This window comes from Vicia villosa, linkage group LG3 (genome assembly GCF_029867415.1).
Source record: "Vicia villosa cultivar HV-30 ecotype Madison, WI linkage group LG3, Vvil1.0, whole genome shotgun sequence".
Classification (NCBI taxonomy): Eukaryota; Viridiplantae; Streptophyta; class Magnoliopsida; order Fabales; family Fabaceae; genus Vicia; species Vicia villosa.
Window position 1 is genome coordinate 42,550,647 of NC_081182.1, and position 21,198 is coordinate 42,571,844.

Sequence of the window (21,198 nt, forward strand, 5' to 3'; positions counted from 1 at the left end):
TAACTTCCTAATATGACATTTTCTCCTTAATACTAATACATTTTTTTCAACGAAAAGTTATGAATTTGATGAAAAGTGTGTGATAGATCTAGAAGGTGATTTATCATCATTTAAAAACTAGATTAATGGAGTAGTCTAAGCCTTAGCATCAGGATCCTCCCTTTGCTTCAAAACATGAAATTCAAATAAGTAGGTATGCATGCATTAAGTTGTGATTGGGATCCTTCGATTAAGGTTGCCATGTGCCTTTCAATTTAAATATTTATTTATATTTGAGGGGGGCATGACTTACTAAAATGAAAAAGGTAAAAAAAAAAAAAAACTATTTTATGGTGATTGGTATAGATCTACTTTCCAATTTTATTTTGAATTTAGTATTAGTGGTAAATGAATAGTGTACAAAAACTAGATGTGATAATATAATATATAAATAAATTACTAATATTGTCCTTCACTTATAAATTATTTTCAATTAATTCACTCAACTTTTTATTTAATTATTTTATCTTTTATACATTTCTTATAATTACTAATTTATTTTTATTTTTCAAATCTATCAACAATGTAAAATGTAAATGAATGTATCTTACTGTGAAGTATGGTGTGGGACAGGAGTGGACTTCGTTTTGGACTGCGGGTTAGTCTTCTGTGGATGTAGCGTAATAAAAAGGAGCACATTGATGGATATATGGATCGTTCGATCCGGGTTTGTATGTTGGAAATCAAGTTTCGAATTATACGAAGGCGATTACAGTGAATAAGGTGGTGATGGAGCGAGCAAGAATGGTGCAACGAATTGCATGGAGTCCTCCGAAGAGGGGGTGGATTAAGTTGAATGTAGATGAAGCCTGTAAGAATAGCGGGAATTCTGGTTGTGGAGGAGTTGCTCGGAATGATAAAGGTGAAATGATTTTTGACTTTGCAAAGTGGCTGAGGAGTTGTAATGCTTTTATGGCAGAGCTTTGGAGTTTATACGAAGGCGTTAAATTGCTCCATAGTCGGGGCATCTTAAAAATGGAAGTAAATGTTGATTCCACCACGGTGCTCAAAGCTATTGAGAGAAAGTGCTTTAGTATGATAGAGAGTTTATCGATTATTAATCGCATTTGCAGCCTTCTAGATAATTTGGAAGAAATGCTTATCTCTCATTCCTACAGGGAGGCGAATAAATGTGCGAATGTGCTTGCCAGTGTGGGGTGTGGAATTGGTCATGACATGATTCTTTTTTATATAGCGCCAGATTGCATCGTGAGATTGATTCAGGAGGATGCCAAGGGTGCAACGTCTACTAGGCTCGTTACCGTATAGTTTCGTTTGTCTTCGGACCCTTATTGTAACTAAAAAAAATGAATGTATCATTAAAAATATATGAACTAGAAAAATAAAGCAAAAGAACACGAATAAATAAAAACAAATATTTTACACTTTTTGTAATTATTAATTTATTTTTGTTTTTTATATCTATCAACCATGAAAATGAAGAAACAAAAAAACTCATAAAAAAATGGGGGAAAAATACAAACAAATAAAAAAACAAAATTTTATTATTTTCACTTTATTTGAAAAATAAAGATTTATTTTATTTTATTTTTTAAAAATATTATAATATGCAAATAAATAAAATAAATTTTTTAATTTTTTATTTAAATTTCCAATAAAATAGAATTTTTTTGACACTTTTCATGCATATTAAAAATTAGACTAAAACTTTTTTTCATCTCACAGTTCATTTTTATGTATATTAATTAATATTACTAAAAGGAGAATAATTAAATATAATTTCTTAGGTGCGTTTTATATTATTTTTCAATAAAAATATAACAAATGCATAATTTCTTCTTAGACATGCATATTTTCTCCTATTTTCACTTCTTAAATTATGTTATAGTACATTTTGTCATATTTTCATTTGCAAATAGTATAAACCACACATAAGGAATTGTAGGTAAGTTTTCTCTTTACTAAAAGATTAATTAATCTATTTTTAAATTTTAATAAAATTAAATTTTTATGTTATCAAATTTGATAATATTCCATAGTCGTTCAAACAATTAATTTTCAATCTCATGAGTCAATATCAATGAATATTTATTTTATTTTAATTAACACATCATTTTATTTAAGACACAAATTTTTCATTTTTTCCTTTCTCTATTTATGGATTTTTTATATAATTATTTTATATAACTGATTTATATTATCAATTTTCATTTTATAATTAAATAACTTATTTCAAATTTACATCTATTCCTAAATAAAATTTATATCGTATCAAATAAAAGCACAAATAAATACAAAAAAACTCTTTTCAACCTCATATCAAAATATATAAAAAAAAAAAAAACACACACACATATATATATATATATATATATATATATATATATATATATATATATATATATATATATATATATATAAAATATAAAATATATAACTAATATAAAATTCTTCTAAAAAATTCTTTATTATAAACGTTAATTTCTTTTTAAAATATTAATATATGCATAACAGTAATATAAAATTCCGTTATACTATAATTTAAAATAATTTATCTTTTATTACATTATTTTAAAATAATATTTTAAAAAATAATTTATTTATTTTGCATTGTAGTGAACTCTTTGTACTACTTTCTTAGATTTTTTTAAACATGTTTAGTTACTAAGGAGTATAATTGATTATGATATTTTTAGAATTTATTTTATTTGAAGCTAAGAGTGTAATTTTTTAATTTAAATATGATTTTTATACTAAAATTTATTTATTTTTACAAGAAATTATTCAAACATAAATTATTTTATTTTCAATTCACTTTTAATAATCAAATTTTACATATTAATTAATTGTTAATTAATTTCTTTTCTCAGATAACCAAGCACATGCTTAATCATTTTTGTCAAATCCAAAATTCTTGATTTCTTTTTTAAAAGTCATCAATAACCAAAAGAGAAATCAGACAAATTAGCACAAACTACTTTGGTTCTTCCTAAAAAAAGAAAATATTAGACCAATTTCTCAGTGACTAAATGGTGATAATTAAAAACCGCAATGAGCGGAGAACGAAACGTAAGGCAGAATGACCTAACAATGACCTGAATAACACATGCTCACGCAAAACTAGCACAACATAGAAAAAGCATGAGATTCAAGGCCAAGTATCACACCACACATTAAAATGAAAACAACACTAATTAAAAATTCCACTCTAGCCCATTGATTTAACATGCATTTATCTTCTGGTAGACTATCATTTTTCTCCATTACTAAACTTAGTAGTAATGTATAACAAGTAATCAATAATAAACGACAATTTGCTTTTAAAATAAATAAATTTTTTCATACACATGAAATTAATTTGGGTACGGTAAGTAAATTATATTAAAATTTTAATTTAATTTAAAATAAAATAAAAATGTGACGACAATAAAATCATAGTATTTAATTGATTGAGAGTATCAATATTCAATTAAATTTGAAGGTAGCGGGATGTTCACCTTAAAAAAATTAATGTTCATAATAATACACGTTTGTCAATTTTTTTAGTTTTTATTAAATTTTAATTTTAAAATAATAAAATAAAAGATACATAAAACTAAATGGTATATTTAAAATAAAAAATATATATTTAAAATAAAATATTATATTAAGAAAGAGAAGCTATAGATTTAAAGTAAAAACTAAAAATGGTATATTTAAAAGAAAAAAATTACCTGAAAATTATGTTTTCCTTTTATAGATTATTATTTAGTTTTAATCGTTAAGAAATTGTTCTTTTAATTTTTTTTTGTAATTAATCTTATTTTTAGGTGATCTAATAGATTAACCGACTAAATTTTATATTCTTAATATTCTTAAAAGAGCAATAAATTAAAATATCACATATTCAAATTCACGTTCTTTTAATTGAATCTTTTCGACTACTAACTAAACTGATTTAATATAAGATTATATGTGATCTTTTATTTTTTGGTTATATGATTTATTTACTAAATCTATAAAATAATCTTTATTCTTAAATAAAGATGGAAGAAGTATTAATTAAAAATAAATAAACCATTTTTATAAATAAGTTAATTATAGCTAAATAAGATTAAAATATAATTTTCATAAAAAACAATTAATATTTTGAGAGAGTTCAGAAATTTCTCCATAGTAATATTGTATCTTCTATATTTATAAATATAACTTTTAAAAATATTTATTTTATCATTTATAAAGAAATAGCAATTTTTTATCCTTTTATCTTCTATTTATTTATAAATTTGATTAAAATAGTTAATTAAAAAGAAATTGAAAACTAAAAAAATAAAATAAATCAAACACATCTAAATTTCTCTAAACGGTACTATTTGGTTTTCATCTTAATATGTGAACTTTTAGTTATATAGTTTATTCAATGGATCTATTAAATAAATTTTCTTTCTATAATAGATAGAGGAAAAGAAGTACAGTATTAATTATTTAAATGATGTACATAATTAAAAAAAATGAATCACTTCTATAAATGAGTTAATTATAGCTAATTAAGATTAAGAAGCAGGCTAAAGCATGATGAAGTTGACTAATAATATTCTTTAATGAGATACCGTTTACTCTCTTCTACTTTCCCCGCAACTCACATTTCTTCGATCTCTGAATCTGGACGTTACACAACCACCCTTTAAAACCCCCCAATTTCACCGCAACTGAATCTCAAACTAAACTCAGAGAACGAATCGAGTTCTCTCTCTAACCGAAAACGACGTCGCTTTTCAAACTCTCGTCAACGCGCTCATCTCGTTCAGTTCCTTCGTGCATCACAGGTTTGTTTTTCCGATTCGTGAAAGTTTTTTCGTGAATTTGTTTATGGTTTTGTGTATGATGATTGATAAGCTAGATTTGTTTGGATTAGGGATTTGTAGTGGTTTTGTTAATTCTAGTGGCGTAGTGGTTGAATAAGGATCGTGGATCTGTGATTTGGATTGTGTAACTTTTTTGTCAAGTTATTTGTTAAGCTTTTGGAATTGTTGTAGCTTCGAGATTTTGGTTAATTTGAAGTTCAAATCTGTTGTAATTTGCTTTGTATCATTTTATGATCGGAAGGAGTAATGGATCTGATGAGGATGTTCTATTCGGAGTTCATTTCGTTGATTATAATAGGCTTTTCTTGATTGGATTTTGACTGTAGTTAAAAGAGATTTGATGTTTATTTTTTAGGGGATTGTTTGGTTGTGTTGTGACAAAGATTGATTCTATGAAATTGATTCTTACTGAAAATGAGTTAAAGAAAAGTGATAGTTGGATACTAAATTCTAAGGCCAAAAGGTGCATATTGTAGCTTCAAGTTAGAATCAATTCTTGAAGCAAAAAAATTCTACTTGAAGAGGACATTGAAACATGTCAAAATTAATTCTATATACCTCTAGAATCAATTTTGGCTCTTCCAAAAGTGAAATCAAATATACAATTAGTTGTTAGCCTCAATGTTCATTTATCCATTCTTTTAATGTTGCCTATTTTAGGATTTCTGATAGAAAAAAGTGAAGGAGTCTCTGATAAGAAATTTATATTCAACTGTTTCTACCTTTTTTATATACAGATAATATAATGATGATTCTGCTCTAATGCAATTGTAATCCCTTTGAGTGGAGATATTAGTAAGAGTTGAAAAGATGCTATATTTGTTGTTGTGTTCCTTCGTTCATAATTTTCTTGTATATGGATATAAATTGATTTGGTCCAATTGGTTATGGTAGCTTATGTGCTTCTTTTGATGATTTATTTTCCATACAGATAAAGCCGTGCGGTTTTGTACTTGTGGTGCAGGCCAGTGAAAAATCCAGTTTCTATATTGGAAGTTCTAGTTCAAAATGTCATCTGCAAGCAAGGGTGATAGGAAGGCTTCCCTTGATGCAGCATCATGGTTGTTTAACGTGGTCACATCTGTGGCAATAATCCTTGTGAATAAAGCCCTAATGGCCACTTATGGTTTTAGTTTTGGTATGGCCCTTTCATAACTTTTCCCTTTTTTTTACCCTCTTTTGGATCTTTGGTTGGTCATTCGAATAATTTAAAAGTGTTGTGTTTTATTATCCATGTATTGTTTAAATGTAAACTACTTCTTGTGTGCTTTCCTTTTTGGTATGATACATGCACCTACATGTTTTGTGTGTGGATGAAAAGGGAGAAAGTTTTTTAGTATAGTAATGGCCTGATGGACTAAAAGTTTGATATGCATTATGGAATAGAAAATATCGTAAAGGTTGGTATTTGATACTATGGTTGCTGGAAAACTATTATATATGCTTTCAGTAGTATACTCCTCAATTTAATTTCATTCTAATATGTTGTTGATTGTACTTTATCTGGCTGTTATTGATGGTGCTCAATATAAACAAAAGATTTGAAAAATGCATCTATTATTCTTTGTAGTTGTTAAATTGGCCAATAGGGAAAGTTAGCATTGATTATGCTTGTAATTTATAAGAAATACTATATTTAGTAAAAAAGAGTCATAGAAGGAATATCTGAGCTGAGTGTATGCTTTCTAGTTTCTGCCCACATTCCAATGTTGTACAGCACTCACTTTGTATTTGTGATGTTCAATCCAAAAAACTGAGCAAAATGTGCAATTTTTTTTACCAATCCAAAAAATTGGTTGTGAAATCTGAGATAGGCATGCAGAGATTCCACTAGGTTAGCTTTTTGAAAGAGTTGTGATTTTTGGTTTTGACATTGACTAAGGAAGTATTACCATTTAATTTATATGTCCACAGCTAATGCTGTTTTAAAGTACTGAGAATAGCATTGGATGATCAGTTAAAAATCTCTTCCATAATTACCCAACCAAAGAATAATGCAGTTGATGGTTTCTTCTAATGTTAACTTGTAAATTTGTAATTCTACGAATTGCTTCTGAACCACAACGCTAGACTCCTGACATTCAAAATCATATGATGTTATTATGCAGCCACAACTTTAACTGGCTTGCATTTTGCCACTACAACCTTGTTGACGATCATTCTTAAATCGCTGGGATATATCCAGACCTCTCATCTTCCAAAATCTGATATCATCAAGTTTGTCTTATTTGCAAATTGCTCCATTGTTGGCATGAATGTGAGTTTAATGTGGAACTCTGTCGGTTTCTATCAGGTAAAATTTGGGCTTTTGGTTGAGTATCAAATTTTAAACTGTGAAAAGATAAGCATTTATAATAGTTCTTCCCGTTGAAATGAAATTGTCAGATTGCTAAGCTGACTATGATTCCAGTATCGTGTCTACTGGAAGTTGTCTTGGACAATGTGCGATATTCAAGGGACACAAAGCTTAGTATTATCTTGGTTTTGGCTGGTGTTGCGGTCTGTACTGTCACCGATGTCAGCGTCAATACAAAGGGTTTCATAGCTGCCGTCATTGCAGTTTGTAGCACAGCACTGCAGCAGTATGTAAGTAACACGCTGACACTATTTCAAACTTGAATCTTAGTTGGGAGATAGAAATCGATCAATTTGATTTCCATGTCACCAAGTCGTTTCAAGATTGGTATATTCATTTTTAGGTTCATGATGCTTGAAAGAATTAATAATGCAAGAAGAATGAATAATCTTGTTATAGGTTTAAAAATGATAAACTGGAAAGCCTGCAACAAATTTTCCTTGTTTTTCTGCATTTATATAAAAAGCAGTCTTTGATAAGTGATCATTATATTTCTAGCTCCTCCTCTTTTGTCCAGGTTTATCATGATCTAGGTTTCGTTGGGCTAATATTTGGTTACATTTGTGCAGTATGTGCATTTTCTTCAGAGGAAATATTCTATTGGATCATTTAACTTGTTGGGACACACTGCACCAGCACAGGCAGCAAGTTTACTGCTAGTAGGCCCCTTTATGGACTATTGGTTAACAAACAAACGAGTTGATGCATATGATTATGGCTTGACATCCACTGTAAGTTTCTCTATTTCTTTCAATATTCAGTTATGAGGAAGGGATAAGGATACTTGTAAAGTTTATTTATGGGCCTCTTTATAAGATTATCAAAATAATTGCTTTTCTTTTAATTTATTATTTATGCTTGTGTATTAGAATTAGAAGGTGTTAACTAGAAAAAGAGTCTGTAAATAACATTTAAAGTAGAAGGTGTTAAAATCCACCTTTTAAGTCTCTTTTTCTTGTTAATAAAAGGCCATTTAAGTCTCATTTTGGGGGGATTCATTCTTCACGAGTGTATTCTTTACGGCTGAAAGTATTTTCATTTTTTTTGGGTCAAGTAGCCTAGTAGCTGGAATTCACCCTTTATGGGATGCCGCGGGTTCGAGCCCATGTCGTAGGTTCGAACCGGCGCCCCTGCATCTGATGTCCCTTCAAAGCTACCAACTGAGGTGGCTTAACGGGACTACGGTTGGAAATATCTTCGTCCAGAATATTTAGAGTAAAGAAAGAAACCATGAAAAGTGGATATAATTATTTCTGAATTTTTTATAAATTTGTACTGCATGGGGACATGAGTTGAAACATTACATTCACTTGGAAGCCCAGTGTTAAGTACTTTGCATTCTTATATGACCTATCTAGCCTCGAAAAAGCTTACACTTTATGAGCAACGTTCTATTAAATTAAAATCTATGATGTTTGGTTATCATGCACAAATCTAGAGGAGAAAAAGATCTTTCTAAAATTACATTTTAAGAGCGTCCTGCGAATCTTGGAGATTTTTATTAGTTTTATATACCCTTATCCTATGATGCATGGACATTTTTGAGATTAGACGTGTCCCCATTTTCGACACCGGTTGGTATTGACACTCATATGACACGTGTCTGATAAATCAAACAAGTGTCGAAAAAACAAATTACAATGTACATAATTAGCTTAAAAATTAATAGCAGTGTCAACAATTGTGTCATTTCAAGTGTCGGTGTCAAAATCCGAGTTTCATAGCTAGTATTATTTTACGGGAAATTACCCTCACCTCTCATGAGGTCTATTAAAATGACACCGGCACCCCATTAGTCTTACAATATACACTATCTTCCCCTAAGTTTTCATTAAATAGACACACACTTAGAAGCAAAAATTTGCTATTCTTGTTGAGCCTAAAATCCTTTGTCATACTCACACCATTATTAGAAGAAAAAACTTCACCTTGACCTTGATTCACTCCGCAACTGGAACCACAAATATCATTTCTAGCATTAGGAAAGCTAATGCTAATATCCATTTTCTTAATAACAAGTTTGTCCATAAAATGTGCACGACCACTGTTCAAATTCACAACAACCTTCGGTGGAACTTGAACACCATTTGAAAGAGCAATGTCATCTCTTCCCTCAATCACACTAGGACACAATGATGATGGTGACTACGGTAGAATTTGAAATTGAAGCTACATAGAAGCTAAAAAGAACATCTCTGTGTCGGTTACACGGTCAAGGCCAAAAGTTATTGTCTTCATCTGAATCACTAAAAGCTGTGTAGCTTCTGCAAAACCCTCTTCCTCATTCTGCTGCATCCCTTCTTCTTCCTCCTTTCGAAGGGTAAGAATTCCAACTCTTCTCCTTCATTGGGTTCTGTGCAATTCCCATCTCCCCAACCAAGAACGTAATCACTGGAAATCAATAGTCACGTTTTTTATTTTGTGAATTGAATATTTAGTCAAATTTAAAGGTGAATTTAAAAGTTTACAGAAATTAAAAAATGTTAATGGGGAAGGGAGATGGTTGTCTATTTAATGAAAACTTAGGGGAATTTAGTGTATATTTTAAAACGAGAGGGGATGTTGGTGTCACTTTAATAGACTTTAGGGGAAGGGAGTGTAATTTCCCTTTAGTTTTATTATGTATCTTGTGCTCCCATGTATGTTTTCTGGGAGGTTTGTATTTTATCTATCTATCTATACCCTGATTTGCCAATTATGCTTTTTCAATGATTTCATGGGCTTATGATATTGCTCTTGTCAAAAGCAAGATGTATTTAGTAGTATAAGTATCCCAAGACTACCATCCGTATAAATTTAGTTTTATCTCTACATCTGTGGCATGCATAACTCTTCCTTCTAATTCAAAAGCTCTGTATACTAACAATATATGCTACATTTATATGGGCCCGTCCCTGGCATACCTTGGAACCAGATCTGGTTCTAGCAATAATTCTCTACCTTTTGAATTTGGGTCCTATCCCTTGGCCATAGGACAAACACTGTCACTTTTTAGAAACACAGTTTATTATGTGGAGAGACATACTGAATACTGTGCATGGACTTATACTCTGCAATCTGCACGTTATTGCTCGTTTCTTTCTCTCTTACAAATGACCCTGACATTTCACCTTAGGAAAAAAGAGGATTTAAATAGGCATACACTTTTATGTCAACTTTATAAATACTGTACAGTGTACCTTCACTCCTAAAAACAACCATGATTACTGTTATGACTGCTGGAAATCTATTATTAAACTGATCTGCTCCTGGTGTCTGCAGCTGTTCATTATTCTGTCTTGCACTATCGCGGTAGGGACAAATCTCAGCCAGTTCATCTGCATTGGTAGGTTTACGGCTGTATCATTCCAAGTCCTTGGTCATATGAAGACTATTCTGGTTCTATTCATGGGATTCATTTTCTTTGGAAAAGAGGGCCTCAATCTCCATGTTGTTCTAGGCATGGCAATTGCAATAGCAGGAATGGTCTGGTATGGAAATGCTTCTTCTAAGCCTGGAGGGAAAGAGCGTCGTAGCTTTTCCCTTCCTACCACCAAAACACAAGATTATGCTGCACTACCTGTGTCCTCTGAATCTGTTGAGAAGGCATAAGAAATAGCAAGGCTCACAAGAAAGAAAGTGATTAAACCTTTGCATAGGAAAATCATGTGCCATTTCGGCGAACTGATTCATTTTCTTTATACCTAGAGGGAATTCCCAATTATTTATAGATCATATTGACATGTCTCTACCATTTGTGTTAAGGAATTGTTTGGGAGGGAGGACAAGTCTTATTTTGGATGAGGGATTAAATTATGTTCCAATTTTTTTTTATAATAGAAAATGTTACTGTTACTTTTTATAGTAAAGAGTTATTCCATTTGTCTTCATGGTTGGTACTTGTCAATTTTTTGCTTCTGATGACTGACTCTGACATTGTTGGGAGAGTTCAAACGTAGGAATCTTGACTGGTAATTGACCAATAATTATGGATGATGATTTCCTGCAGTCACAAATAGTTTGATCATATGATCAGACAATTCATATTCAATTTTGATGTTTAAATTAGAAAATAAAAAGTAATTTGTTTTTATTTTAAATCGTCTGATTCTTTCTAGATCAAACGGTCATAGAAGTTCTGAATGCGTGAATAACCGAAAATTATGAGTGAACACACCGACTGCAGTAGGTCTTATTTCAATAATTTTAGTGTAAATAAGTTGTGGTTAGATTTTTATGAATACAGAGAATTTTGCTTGCCCTAAAAAACACTAATCAGTGCCTTTTGAGAAATTTATAGTGAAAGTTTATAAGAATAACATTCAATATCATCAAAATATAGTAATTTTTAATAAAAAGAGTATCAATTAAAGGTAATCCTATAATAAAAATGGAGTACAACTCTGTTTCCAAAAAGATTGCTGTGCTGAAACAGGACTACCCACCCTACCACAACAGAGTCCAGTCTTACTAGGGACAAGAGTAATAAACAAAAATGTGTGCTGTGTGCTATAATGCTCAAGCCACTGGCAATACATGAATGTGGACCTAGTTTCTTTCCTAAGGATTTCATTAGGTATGGGAAATTTTAGAGTGACAGATACCAGTCCAAAAAAAGTAATAACTTCTTAGCTCAATTCAGTGAATAATTATGAATGGAACTATTTCTATCTCACCCGGTAGGAATATGGAAATTTTCATCAAGGATCAAATAGAGGATAATGGTCTCTTATATTTAATACAATTTAGTACTAGTAGAAACTACTTCAATTAAGTTGTTTGTACCGCTAAGTTAAAGCCAAAGCTCAAAAAAAGAATTTTAAAACAGCAGAATAAATGCTTAACGATTTGTTAGGTAAGGTAAGGGGTAACGTAATATTGAATAATTGAAGTTTGAGATTCATTTGCTATGGTCCCCAACAACAGGTAGATCTGCAAATTAAACACTTTATTTACTTTTAAGATATTGGGCAAGCAAGACATACATGTATTAAAAGCCTGATTTTCTGAAACATGGGGAATGATGCATTCATTCACAAACAGTGAAAATTAAGTTCTATTTTGACATTTAAGGCCTCATGTACCAATACTTCAGATCACCACCTGGTTCTGTCCACACTCCTAATCTTTTGATTCTTTTTTTTGTTCCTCGGGTAAAAATATTTAACCTTTTTTACTTCTAGTACTATTCATTTACAATTTTGGTATATTACATGACTTGTTGGTTTTATTTTTTATTTTATGAGTTGGAATCAAATTGTTACGAAGTTTTTACAACACTCGCGCATACGGATCAACATTGTGCATTAGTAACCTGAATATATATCCCTCTGTGCGGAAGAGAAGTGTGTCGAGAACACGGTGACAATGATAATTTGATTCTGATAGTGGTACATTAACAAATTAAGACAACCAATTAATGGAGGCCTAATGCATAACTCGAATGGTTGATTTCAGTTTGATCAATTTATGGAGGCCTAATGCATGCATAACTCGAATGGTTGATTTCAGTTTGATTATTAAGGTAATATAAGTTTGTCAAATATTTTACATGCAATAATTCAAGTTATGTTAATGAGAATTATTCTATCTTGAAAGACAAACTTTAAGAAAATCAAGTATTTTTCTAACTCCCTCCATATGGCCGAGGTAGCGGCAAAAAAAACCACTAAACTTTCGTCATTATGTTAACCTTTTTTAGCTAATTCGAAGTTATCTAGTTAAGAATTAAGACATCTCTATCAACTACATTCTCATATAAGAAAATCTTTAACAAATATTATAGTTAAGTTAAATGGTAATCACATGAGATTTATTCTGATGGTACATGAGAAATTGTCTTATCTCTATTCAACGTATTTAGTAGATGTTGTAAGTGTATCTTATTGGTAGAAATTAGGTATCCTCTATACGCAACTGCAAAAAATAATCTCTCAAGATGGAGAGAACTTTAATGAGTGTCAAACTTTTCATTCAAGAGAATTTGAGATTCTCTCATTCCACCTCATGGGGTTTCTCACGCACTATGTGCGTTTCTAAAAATATCCATTGTTTCCAGAGATATATCTCCAGAAGCACTTTTTTTATTTAACGTTGAATTGTTTCGTAGATACATCTATGAAACTTTTATTTAATGTTGTTTGAACGGTTCCGTAAATATACCTACGGAAGATTTCAATATAAAATAAATATAAAACAAAATGCTTCCGGAGATACACCTCCGAAAGTGGGAAGCAAAAATGAAATTTCGCATGATACCTAAAACTATTATAGAGTGAATTGAAATATCCTCAAAAATTTTACACTAATGTGTGTTTATGGATGCGTTTGAACCCAAAACATAAAAAAGTTGAAGAGATCATTTTTCATCTCATCCGAAAATCTCATCCAAATATTGTTGAGTTATAGTAGAATTATATATTAAATCATATCTTTTTTTCCTACTATATCCATATTTAATTTATTAATTAATAATTAATATTTTTCACTTTATTTTCAAAATGAGTTTATTATTGTAGCTAAACTAAGGGTATGTTTGAATTGGAGGTACCAGATGGAATTGAATGGAGTAGAGTGATAACTAATGAGATTGTATTATTAAGATTTGTAAATAATGAATAAAATAGAATAGAATGTGATGGAATCCATCACATCTCATTTCATATTTTTTATTCTATCCAGCTTAGAGTGTATATGATGGAACGAAATATTTTAATAAAATAATCAAATAGACTGGGATCTATATTCTATTATGTTAAATTTCATTCAACTTCACTCTGTTATGTTCCATCAATCCAAAGATAATTTAATTCTAAATAAGTGAAAGTTGCATTTATTATTTATTATCGTACAATGAGGATAATTTACTCCAAGATGAAGTTGAGATTAATAAAAATATTATTGTTTTATAATAAAATATTTAAATAAAATTTATTTTTATTTAAAATTAGTTATTATAAAACTAGTTTATTAAAAATAATTTTGAAAAAACTATTATAATCTATTTTTTATTCAAATTTTAAATTAAAAAGATTTTTTTTTGTAAATTAATTATACTAACAAATTAACATGTTTTACATCTTATTAAAAAAAAACAATTTCTCAGCTTTTTCATAATAAATTTCTTCAGAAAAAGTTTCTACTTTTTTTTTGGAGTTTTCCAGTAATTACTCATCCATTAAATTTATGAAAAAGATAGTCGTTATAAAAAAAAAAAAGAGAAGAAAAATAGTGATTGAGTAACTGGAATTTGGGTATAATGTTTTGTTTTGTTTACAATGAAAATAAACATTGTCCTATGATGATGGAGAAATGGTTGGGGTGTGGAAGACAATAGAGAGGAATCCCTGTGACGAATCCGTTATGGTTGCAGAATCATATCACCAATCATATTTTTCCTAGGCTTATCTATGTCGGTTACATTACTCCTGGCTGAAAGATACTACTACCTACTTTTGTAAGAAATTTACTTTACATTTATATGTTGATTATGTTATCTTGATAAATTTTACTTTGGTGTGGATCCTCACCTCACTTGAATCACCAACATGTTCTATATTTGTAGGAATAAAGATTGGGCTTTCCATTGTAATGAGAAGAGCAACTTAGGCATAATTAATTTTTCTTTTTTCTTTTCTCATTAATGAATTTTATTTTAAGTTAGTTAAAATCTCTCTCTCTCACACACACATGGTATCAGAATCAGGTCTAGGATTTATTGGATCAGCTTCTATTGAGTTTCGGCTATTGGATCATCCACCATTTATGTTCACACTCTAAGTCTAATAGTTTTGAGCATGAAAGAGAATGTGTTAATAATCTTACATCAGACAATATATAGTCTAAACATATGCTTATTAGTGGAGGAAAATTTATCTTACGTTCCCGTTTTATAAAGTGGAGTTAGGTCAACCTGAATTCTAAGATGGTATCATCGTTCTTTGGTGGATCCACATATGTGAATCCTTAGTTTATCATCATGGCAACTTCTTCTACAACATCTCAAGCTACCTCCAATCACAAACAAGTCATTCTCGATGTTAAATCAACATTCAAACAACAAATTTATGTGAAACTGGATGGCACATACTATCTTCAATGGAAGAAACAAGTCGTAGGTGTCATTTGTGGCACAAAAATGATAAAATATGTTCCTCGCATCAAATTCCTAAATGATTTCTCATCGTTGTCGATTGCAATAATTCCGCTAAGAATCCTGAATACACAAATTGGAAGAAATAAGATTTCTTATTGTGCACTTGCATGTTATCTAGCTTCTCTGATGCTCTCTTATTTCGCTTTATTCTCCTTAGTCACTGTAGAATGTTTGGGACAAACTTCATGCATAATATCATACACAATTGAAAACACGACCAAAATAACTTAGATTTGAACTTTATTCTCTTACGAAAGGTATGTTGATACCTAAGTTTATTGTGAGTGTTTGCATTATTGTTAACAATCTAATATCCATTGGAGATTGTGTCCTACATCGTGAATACATCAAACTTATAGTTGAAGCTCTTCCTGGGGAATATAGTTTCGTTGTGGCTGATTTATCCCAACTTTGATTTTGTTTTACTTAATAAGTTATAATCTTTTCTTCTCACTCAAGAATTTTAAATTGAATATCTAAGAAATATGCTACTTATTATGTTGTGAACCTCACTCAATGTGTCTTACATCCTTAAATTCTACTTGAATCCATTCATAACCTCAAAATTTCTAATCCTAATGCCTCAAATCAATTCAATTTTTGTCTTGGAAGTCTTGGAAATCAATTTCTTAGCCATGGTTATTGTGGTGGAAGATACATAGGTTAAGGTGGTCATGGTGGAAGTGGAGTTTACTTTCAATGTCAAATTTGCCATAGGCCTGATTATGAAGCTACTTAATGTCACTACTATAAAATATACCTTTGATAAAACTAAATTAGAACGACTCACAGATAACCCTGGTAATACCTCATTTTTGGACGCGTTTTATTTTTTTATGTTTACAAAAATACATTGCATTACGGTCAAAACAATTAACTGTGGTTTTACATTTTTGGAGTGACAGAGTTTGAATCTCAGCTCCGACAATTTTCTACTTTTTCGTTAGAATGAGTGTATAATCAACCGTTGTGAGAGACATTACATTTCACCATGGATGCTATTTATCCATATATAAGCGAATTCTTGCTTTTTGACAGTATCACTGTATCTCACAACAAATCCTAGCACACATTTTCTCTCCTCTTCTTCGTCATTAGCTTTCCTATTCTACAGTATAGCCTTCAATCTTGTTCTTCTTAGATAAAAGTATTCTTCTTCTTCTTTATTCTCTCGTTTTCGTGTATGTTATAGTTATGATTCACATGATTTTCATATAATTTTCTTCTTGTTCGATAGTTTATGTTTTTTTGTTGTTGTATGTTTTTTATAAATGTAGATAAATGTTTGTTGACATGATGGTCATATTATTTACTTCGGTTAACACAAGTTAATTTGCAGCTTACTCTTGAGTTTTATCATCCTTTCATTATGGATGCTATGGAGTTAAATGAGACAATTATTTTTTTCAATTAAAGGTATGTATGTTGTCGATAAATGTTATTGTATGTTGTAGATGTTGTTTCGTGTTGTTTGTTAACAAATGGTTTTTCATGTGCAACTAGCAAATGGTAATGGTTATTTACTTATCAGTGATGTAGTTGGTTGTGTGAACATGGATCTAAGACAGTTGATAACTTGTGTTCGCTATGGAAATATTATATGTATTTAATATAATATTCCCATAGTGAACTCATATATTTTACTCTTTCTTCTAATTTATCCTTTTCATAGCTTATGGTTAGTTATCAAGTTCCCCCAATCTATGTCAATTAATTGATCTTTTTTTAGTAAGTTTGTTATATCATATATATGTGATTGCTTGTTTCACTAACCCCCATTGAACTTGCATTCATTTAAATAGATTTTAGAGATAATAATAAAAAAAATTAAATTATTCTTGAAAATTAACTTTGACGATCCAATGTTTTCTCGAATAGCATGTATCTTGTAAATCATAATTTCCTCTTTAGTCTATAGAATTTGATTCAATGTCATAAATTCTTCAAAACAATGTTGATAAATAGATGTCAATATGAGTTTTCCACTCAAAGCTTGATGTTTGCAAAATAAACTAGAAATATAAAAAGAAATCAAATTTTGTGTGAAAGACTTAGAAGATATCCATTCACTATTACTTTGAAAATTTTGGGATTGAATCAAATTCTATGGGCTAACGAGAAAATCATGAATTACACTATGCATGTAATTTGAAAAACATTGGATCGTTTAAGTTGTTTTTCAAGAATAATTTAATTTTTTAGATTATTATCTTAAAAATCTATTTGAATTGTTGTATATGGTTAATGAACGGCAGGGAAAAACAAGCAATCTCATATTTTATAATAAACATATACCACAACGGTTTGAACAAATAACCGTTGTGAAATGTAATTTTTTAAACTCTTTAATTTTGATTGCAGCTGGGGATCAAACCTGTGACGCTATATTTATGACAACGATTGTTTATGTCAACGGTTGTGATAGATAGCGTGTAAAATAGTTTATCACAATGGTCGCACAATCGTTATAAAAAACATCATACATACAATCACACCTTACCTCACAATAGTTGATCAGCCGTTTGTGATAGCTTTTCCCCAAACGTTATGGTGTCATTTTTCTACGGTAGCGTGTTTCTATAGCCACTTAATTAATCCTTATAGAGACTATAATGCTCATCACTCCAATATTTGGATGCAACATGTGTACAAAGCATCTTCCCATATCAACATAACTTATAGAAAACATGTTACAAGCTTCCACTAATTCTCTTCAAGCTGGACTTATTCTAGTCCTAAATCTAATTTTTGTTCTAGCATTGTTTTCAATTCTAATCATGCGCATTGTTTTCAATTCTAATCATGCTTTGAACGCCCCTTATAATAATAAAATTGTTATTAATCTCTCTACTCATCATAGTCTATATCAAATTTGATATTATGATATTATAGAGTATATTACTCTCATCATAATACACTTACGTTTTTTAAGGTCTTATAATTCACACTAACTTGGTATACATTCAAGAGAGTTACATCAAGTGATTTCAATCCGTTTCTGATCACAATTGTAGAGATTGAATCGTAATTCTCTCTATCAAATCTAGTACTAATTATCACTAGATCAACTAATGATTGATAATCAAATATTAATACTAAATTACTAATAGTACATGAACTGTACTCACAAAACAAGAATGTCATTCTTATATTATTTATTTTAAAAAATAAAGAAATATTATTTTCCGTTACAATAATGAGAAGCATTTTTGTTTGGTTTACATCTATACCATGATGACACGTGAATAGAGCAAGGTTTTCTTCAGTTCATATTTTGTCTTTCGCATAGGACATTTTAGGTATGGTACATGTTACATACAGTAACTATAAAAACGTTTTTTTGAATTAGTTAAGAAAAATAATTATGATGTAGTTAGAATTTTTAACATGACGAGGTGGCATGATTCCTTATTCCATCTATCAACTACTACTTCATGATTTGATTGATTTTTTTTCTTCCAGAACTACTATTAATTTAGCTATTCAACAGAAGAAAAAGAAAAGAGAAATTTAGTCATAATTTTGTCAAAATTTAGGTTCTAATACAGCTACTAAGGGTCCCATTGTTGAATTTATCTGTGGATATATTGCCTAACAATTCGGTGGAAAATTGAAATTATTATATAGTCCTTACAATTGCACTTTGTATTCATATACTTTCTATTTGTGTTCATGTATCTATTTTCCAAACACACTACCATTTTCCAACTTTACATTATACAAATTGATTTGATACATCATAGATATAGTTATTAAGAAGTTGGTTGCATCTGTCTAATAAGTCAACTGTTTTATATTTGACTGAACTAAAGAAACACATATTCGAATTTAAAACATTTAAATTAACGGACAATTGTGTCAAGACATCTGACTCCAGTGACATAAATTTAAATTCGTGACATTCAAAGAGTTACTCTGATAACTTTTAAAACTCAACTCACCTAAAACATGTTTGATAGAATCAATTAAAGTTAATTGAAAAACCATATTCTCTGGCATTTACATGTTCATTACCAAAATAATGGGGTAGGGTCAAACTCAAATAAAGTTTTGATAAACTCTCGTGTGGCATTGATTTTCATTCTCATCTCTCTTTTTCTTTTGTACTTGCTTCTACATTATTTGATGAAATACCAAAAAGACATCAATGATAAAACCACTTGATTATAATTATAGATTTATAATCATGGAACATTCATTAACACACTTTTTAATTTATTTAACTTTTATTATTAACATTTTTTTTTAGATTTTTGACCCAATGTGCACGCTCTTAGACCCTTTTGGTCCACACAACACATACACAAACCTCTTTCTTTTCTTTTTTTTTTCCAATGCTTTTTGCACCCCACTTTTGTTCTAGCTAACTCGATACACTTAACTTCTACTGACTCAATGAACATGACCCCACCTAGTCTTTTCAAGTGGGACCCATTTAACTCTTCAATTATTTTATGCGCGTGCTTGTGCACGTGTGGTGTCCTCTCTATCTCTATCTATCTTTCTCACACATTCATCATTGGTCTTTTTTTTCTTTTCCTCTTAAAATTGGCTTTGTTTGTTCTATTCTATCTTAATCTCACACAAAAAAAATTAGTACTACTAATTAAGATGATTAAATACAATCATTGTATGATTATCTTTCTTCATTAGTATGTAATTAATTTAATTTCTTTATGAAATAAAATTGAGAAAATAAAAAAGGTTTCAGTCAAAGCAATGTATTGATGAAAGTGAGTAACAGGAGTAGTACCTGGTAACGTAATCACTTGCACTTGACAAGAGCACGTGTTGATGCTGCTTCAGGTCCCTCCACTTCACCATCATGAAAATGATCATTATTTTCTACTCTCTTATTTTATTTTGGATTTTCCAACTAATTAATTTTGTTTTAGTTTAAAGACAAGATTTTATTATTAAAAAAAATTATTTTTAACATGTTTAGATTGACTTTCGGAAGAACCAAAATCAATTTTAGAGATGTAGAATTAATTCGTGATGATTATGAACTGTTTGTTTTTCAAAAATTAAATTGATTCTGTTTTCAGAATTGATTCTACTTAAAACTAAATTTTATAATCTTTGCCTCCATAATTGATTTGCAAAGTAGTGATTTTTGAATTTTGAAACATTTTAAAGTTTAAAGAAGGACTGTTTTTATTCATAAATCTAATTGACACAATTTATTTAATATTTATTTAAGTTTTACTTAATATAATAAATAAATTTTGTCCACGCCAATTCAAACCTTTTATAAATTTGCGGTTTAAAGTATATGTTAACAAACCTTCATATAATAAATTATGTTCCAAAGAAAATTCCTCATCCGATTAAAAATAAGAGTAATGTTATTTTGACGTTAAATTTTATACTTATACGATATTTAGTGTTCATAATTACCATGAATAATATATTTATTTTAAATTATTTTTAAAATAAAAAATAATTATAATATTTAAAAATATAAAAAATTGTTTTATAGAGAAATGTCAACGAATGTCGCAAGAGTATTTATTAGTATTTCCTAATATAAATTTGTGTCATTAATCAATTTCATCACTATATTAACTACAAAAATAAATGTTGTTGATCATTTATTTTGCTTATAACTCATTAATCACTCTCAGTATTTCATTAACAAATAGTATCATACATTAAATTATAAATAGCATTAACCAACATTTTATACTATATTATCCAATTTTATTTTACTATTTAAGGCTTTTCTTAATTAATAGATATTTATTAATTAATTTATATAATGTATTAATCAACCTTTTACATTTCATTAACTAATTTTATTTTACTAGTTAAAACTATTTAATTTTATTTTACTAGTTAAAACTATTTTTTATGTTTGAATA

The 21,198-nt window shown here is 29.5% G+C and overlaps 2 protein-coding genes across 3 annotated transcripts; both read left to right on the forward strand.

The window, feature by feature from the left end:
- Window positions 1–783: 783 nt before the first annotated feature.
- LOC131657947 (uncharacterized) lies at window positions 784–1,308 on the forward strand. Its single transcript, XM_058927291.1, has one exon. The coding sequence runs from the start codon at window positions 784–786 to the stop codon at window positions 1,306–1,308; it is 525 nt and encodes a 174-aa protein (XP_058783274.1).
- A 3,227-nt stretch (window positions 1,309–4,535) lies between these two features.
- LOC131661156 (UDP-rhamnose/UDP-galactose transporter 6-like) lies at window positions 4,536–11,048 on the forward strand. Of its 2 annotated transcripts, none has more exons than XM_058930588.1 (6): window positions 4,536–4,805; window positions 5,776–5,982; window positions 6,953–7,137; window positions 7,230–7,430; window positions 7,770–7,931; window positions 10,462–11,048. In XM_058930588.1, exons 2-6 carry the CDS (start codon window positions 5,853–5,855, stop codon window positions 10,789–10,791), a joined length of 1,008 nt encoding a protein of 335 aa, XP_058786571.1. In that variant the 5' UTR covers window positions 4,536–4,805; window positions 5,776–5,852; the 3' UTR covers window positions 10,792–11,048. The 2 variants fall into 2 exon arrangements, with proteins under 2 accessions (XP_058786571.1, XP_058786572.1); XM_058930589.1 differs by having other exon boundaries at window positions 5,809–5,982.
- The last annotated feature ends 10,150 nt before the right edge of the window (window positions 11,049–21,198 follow it).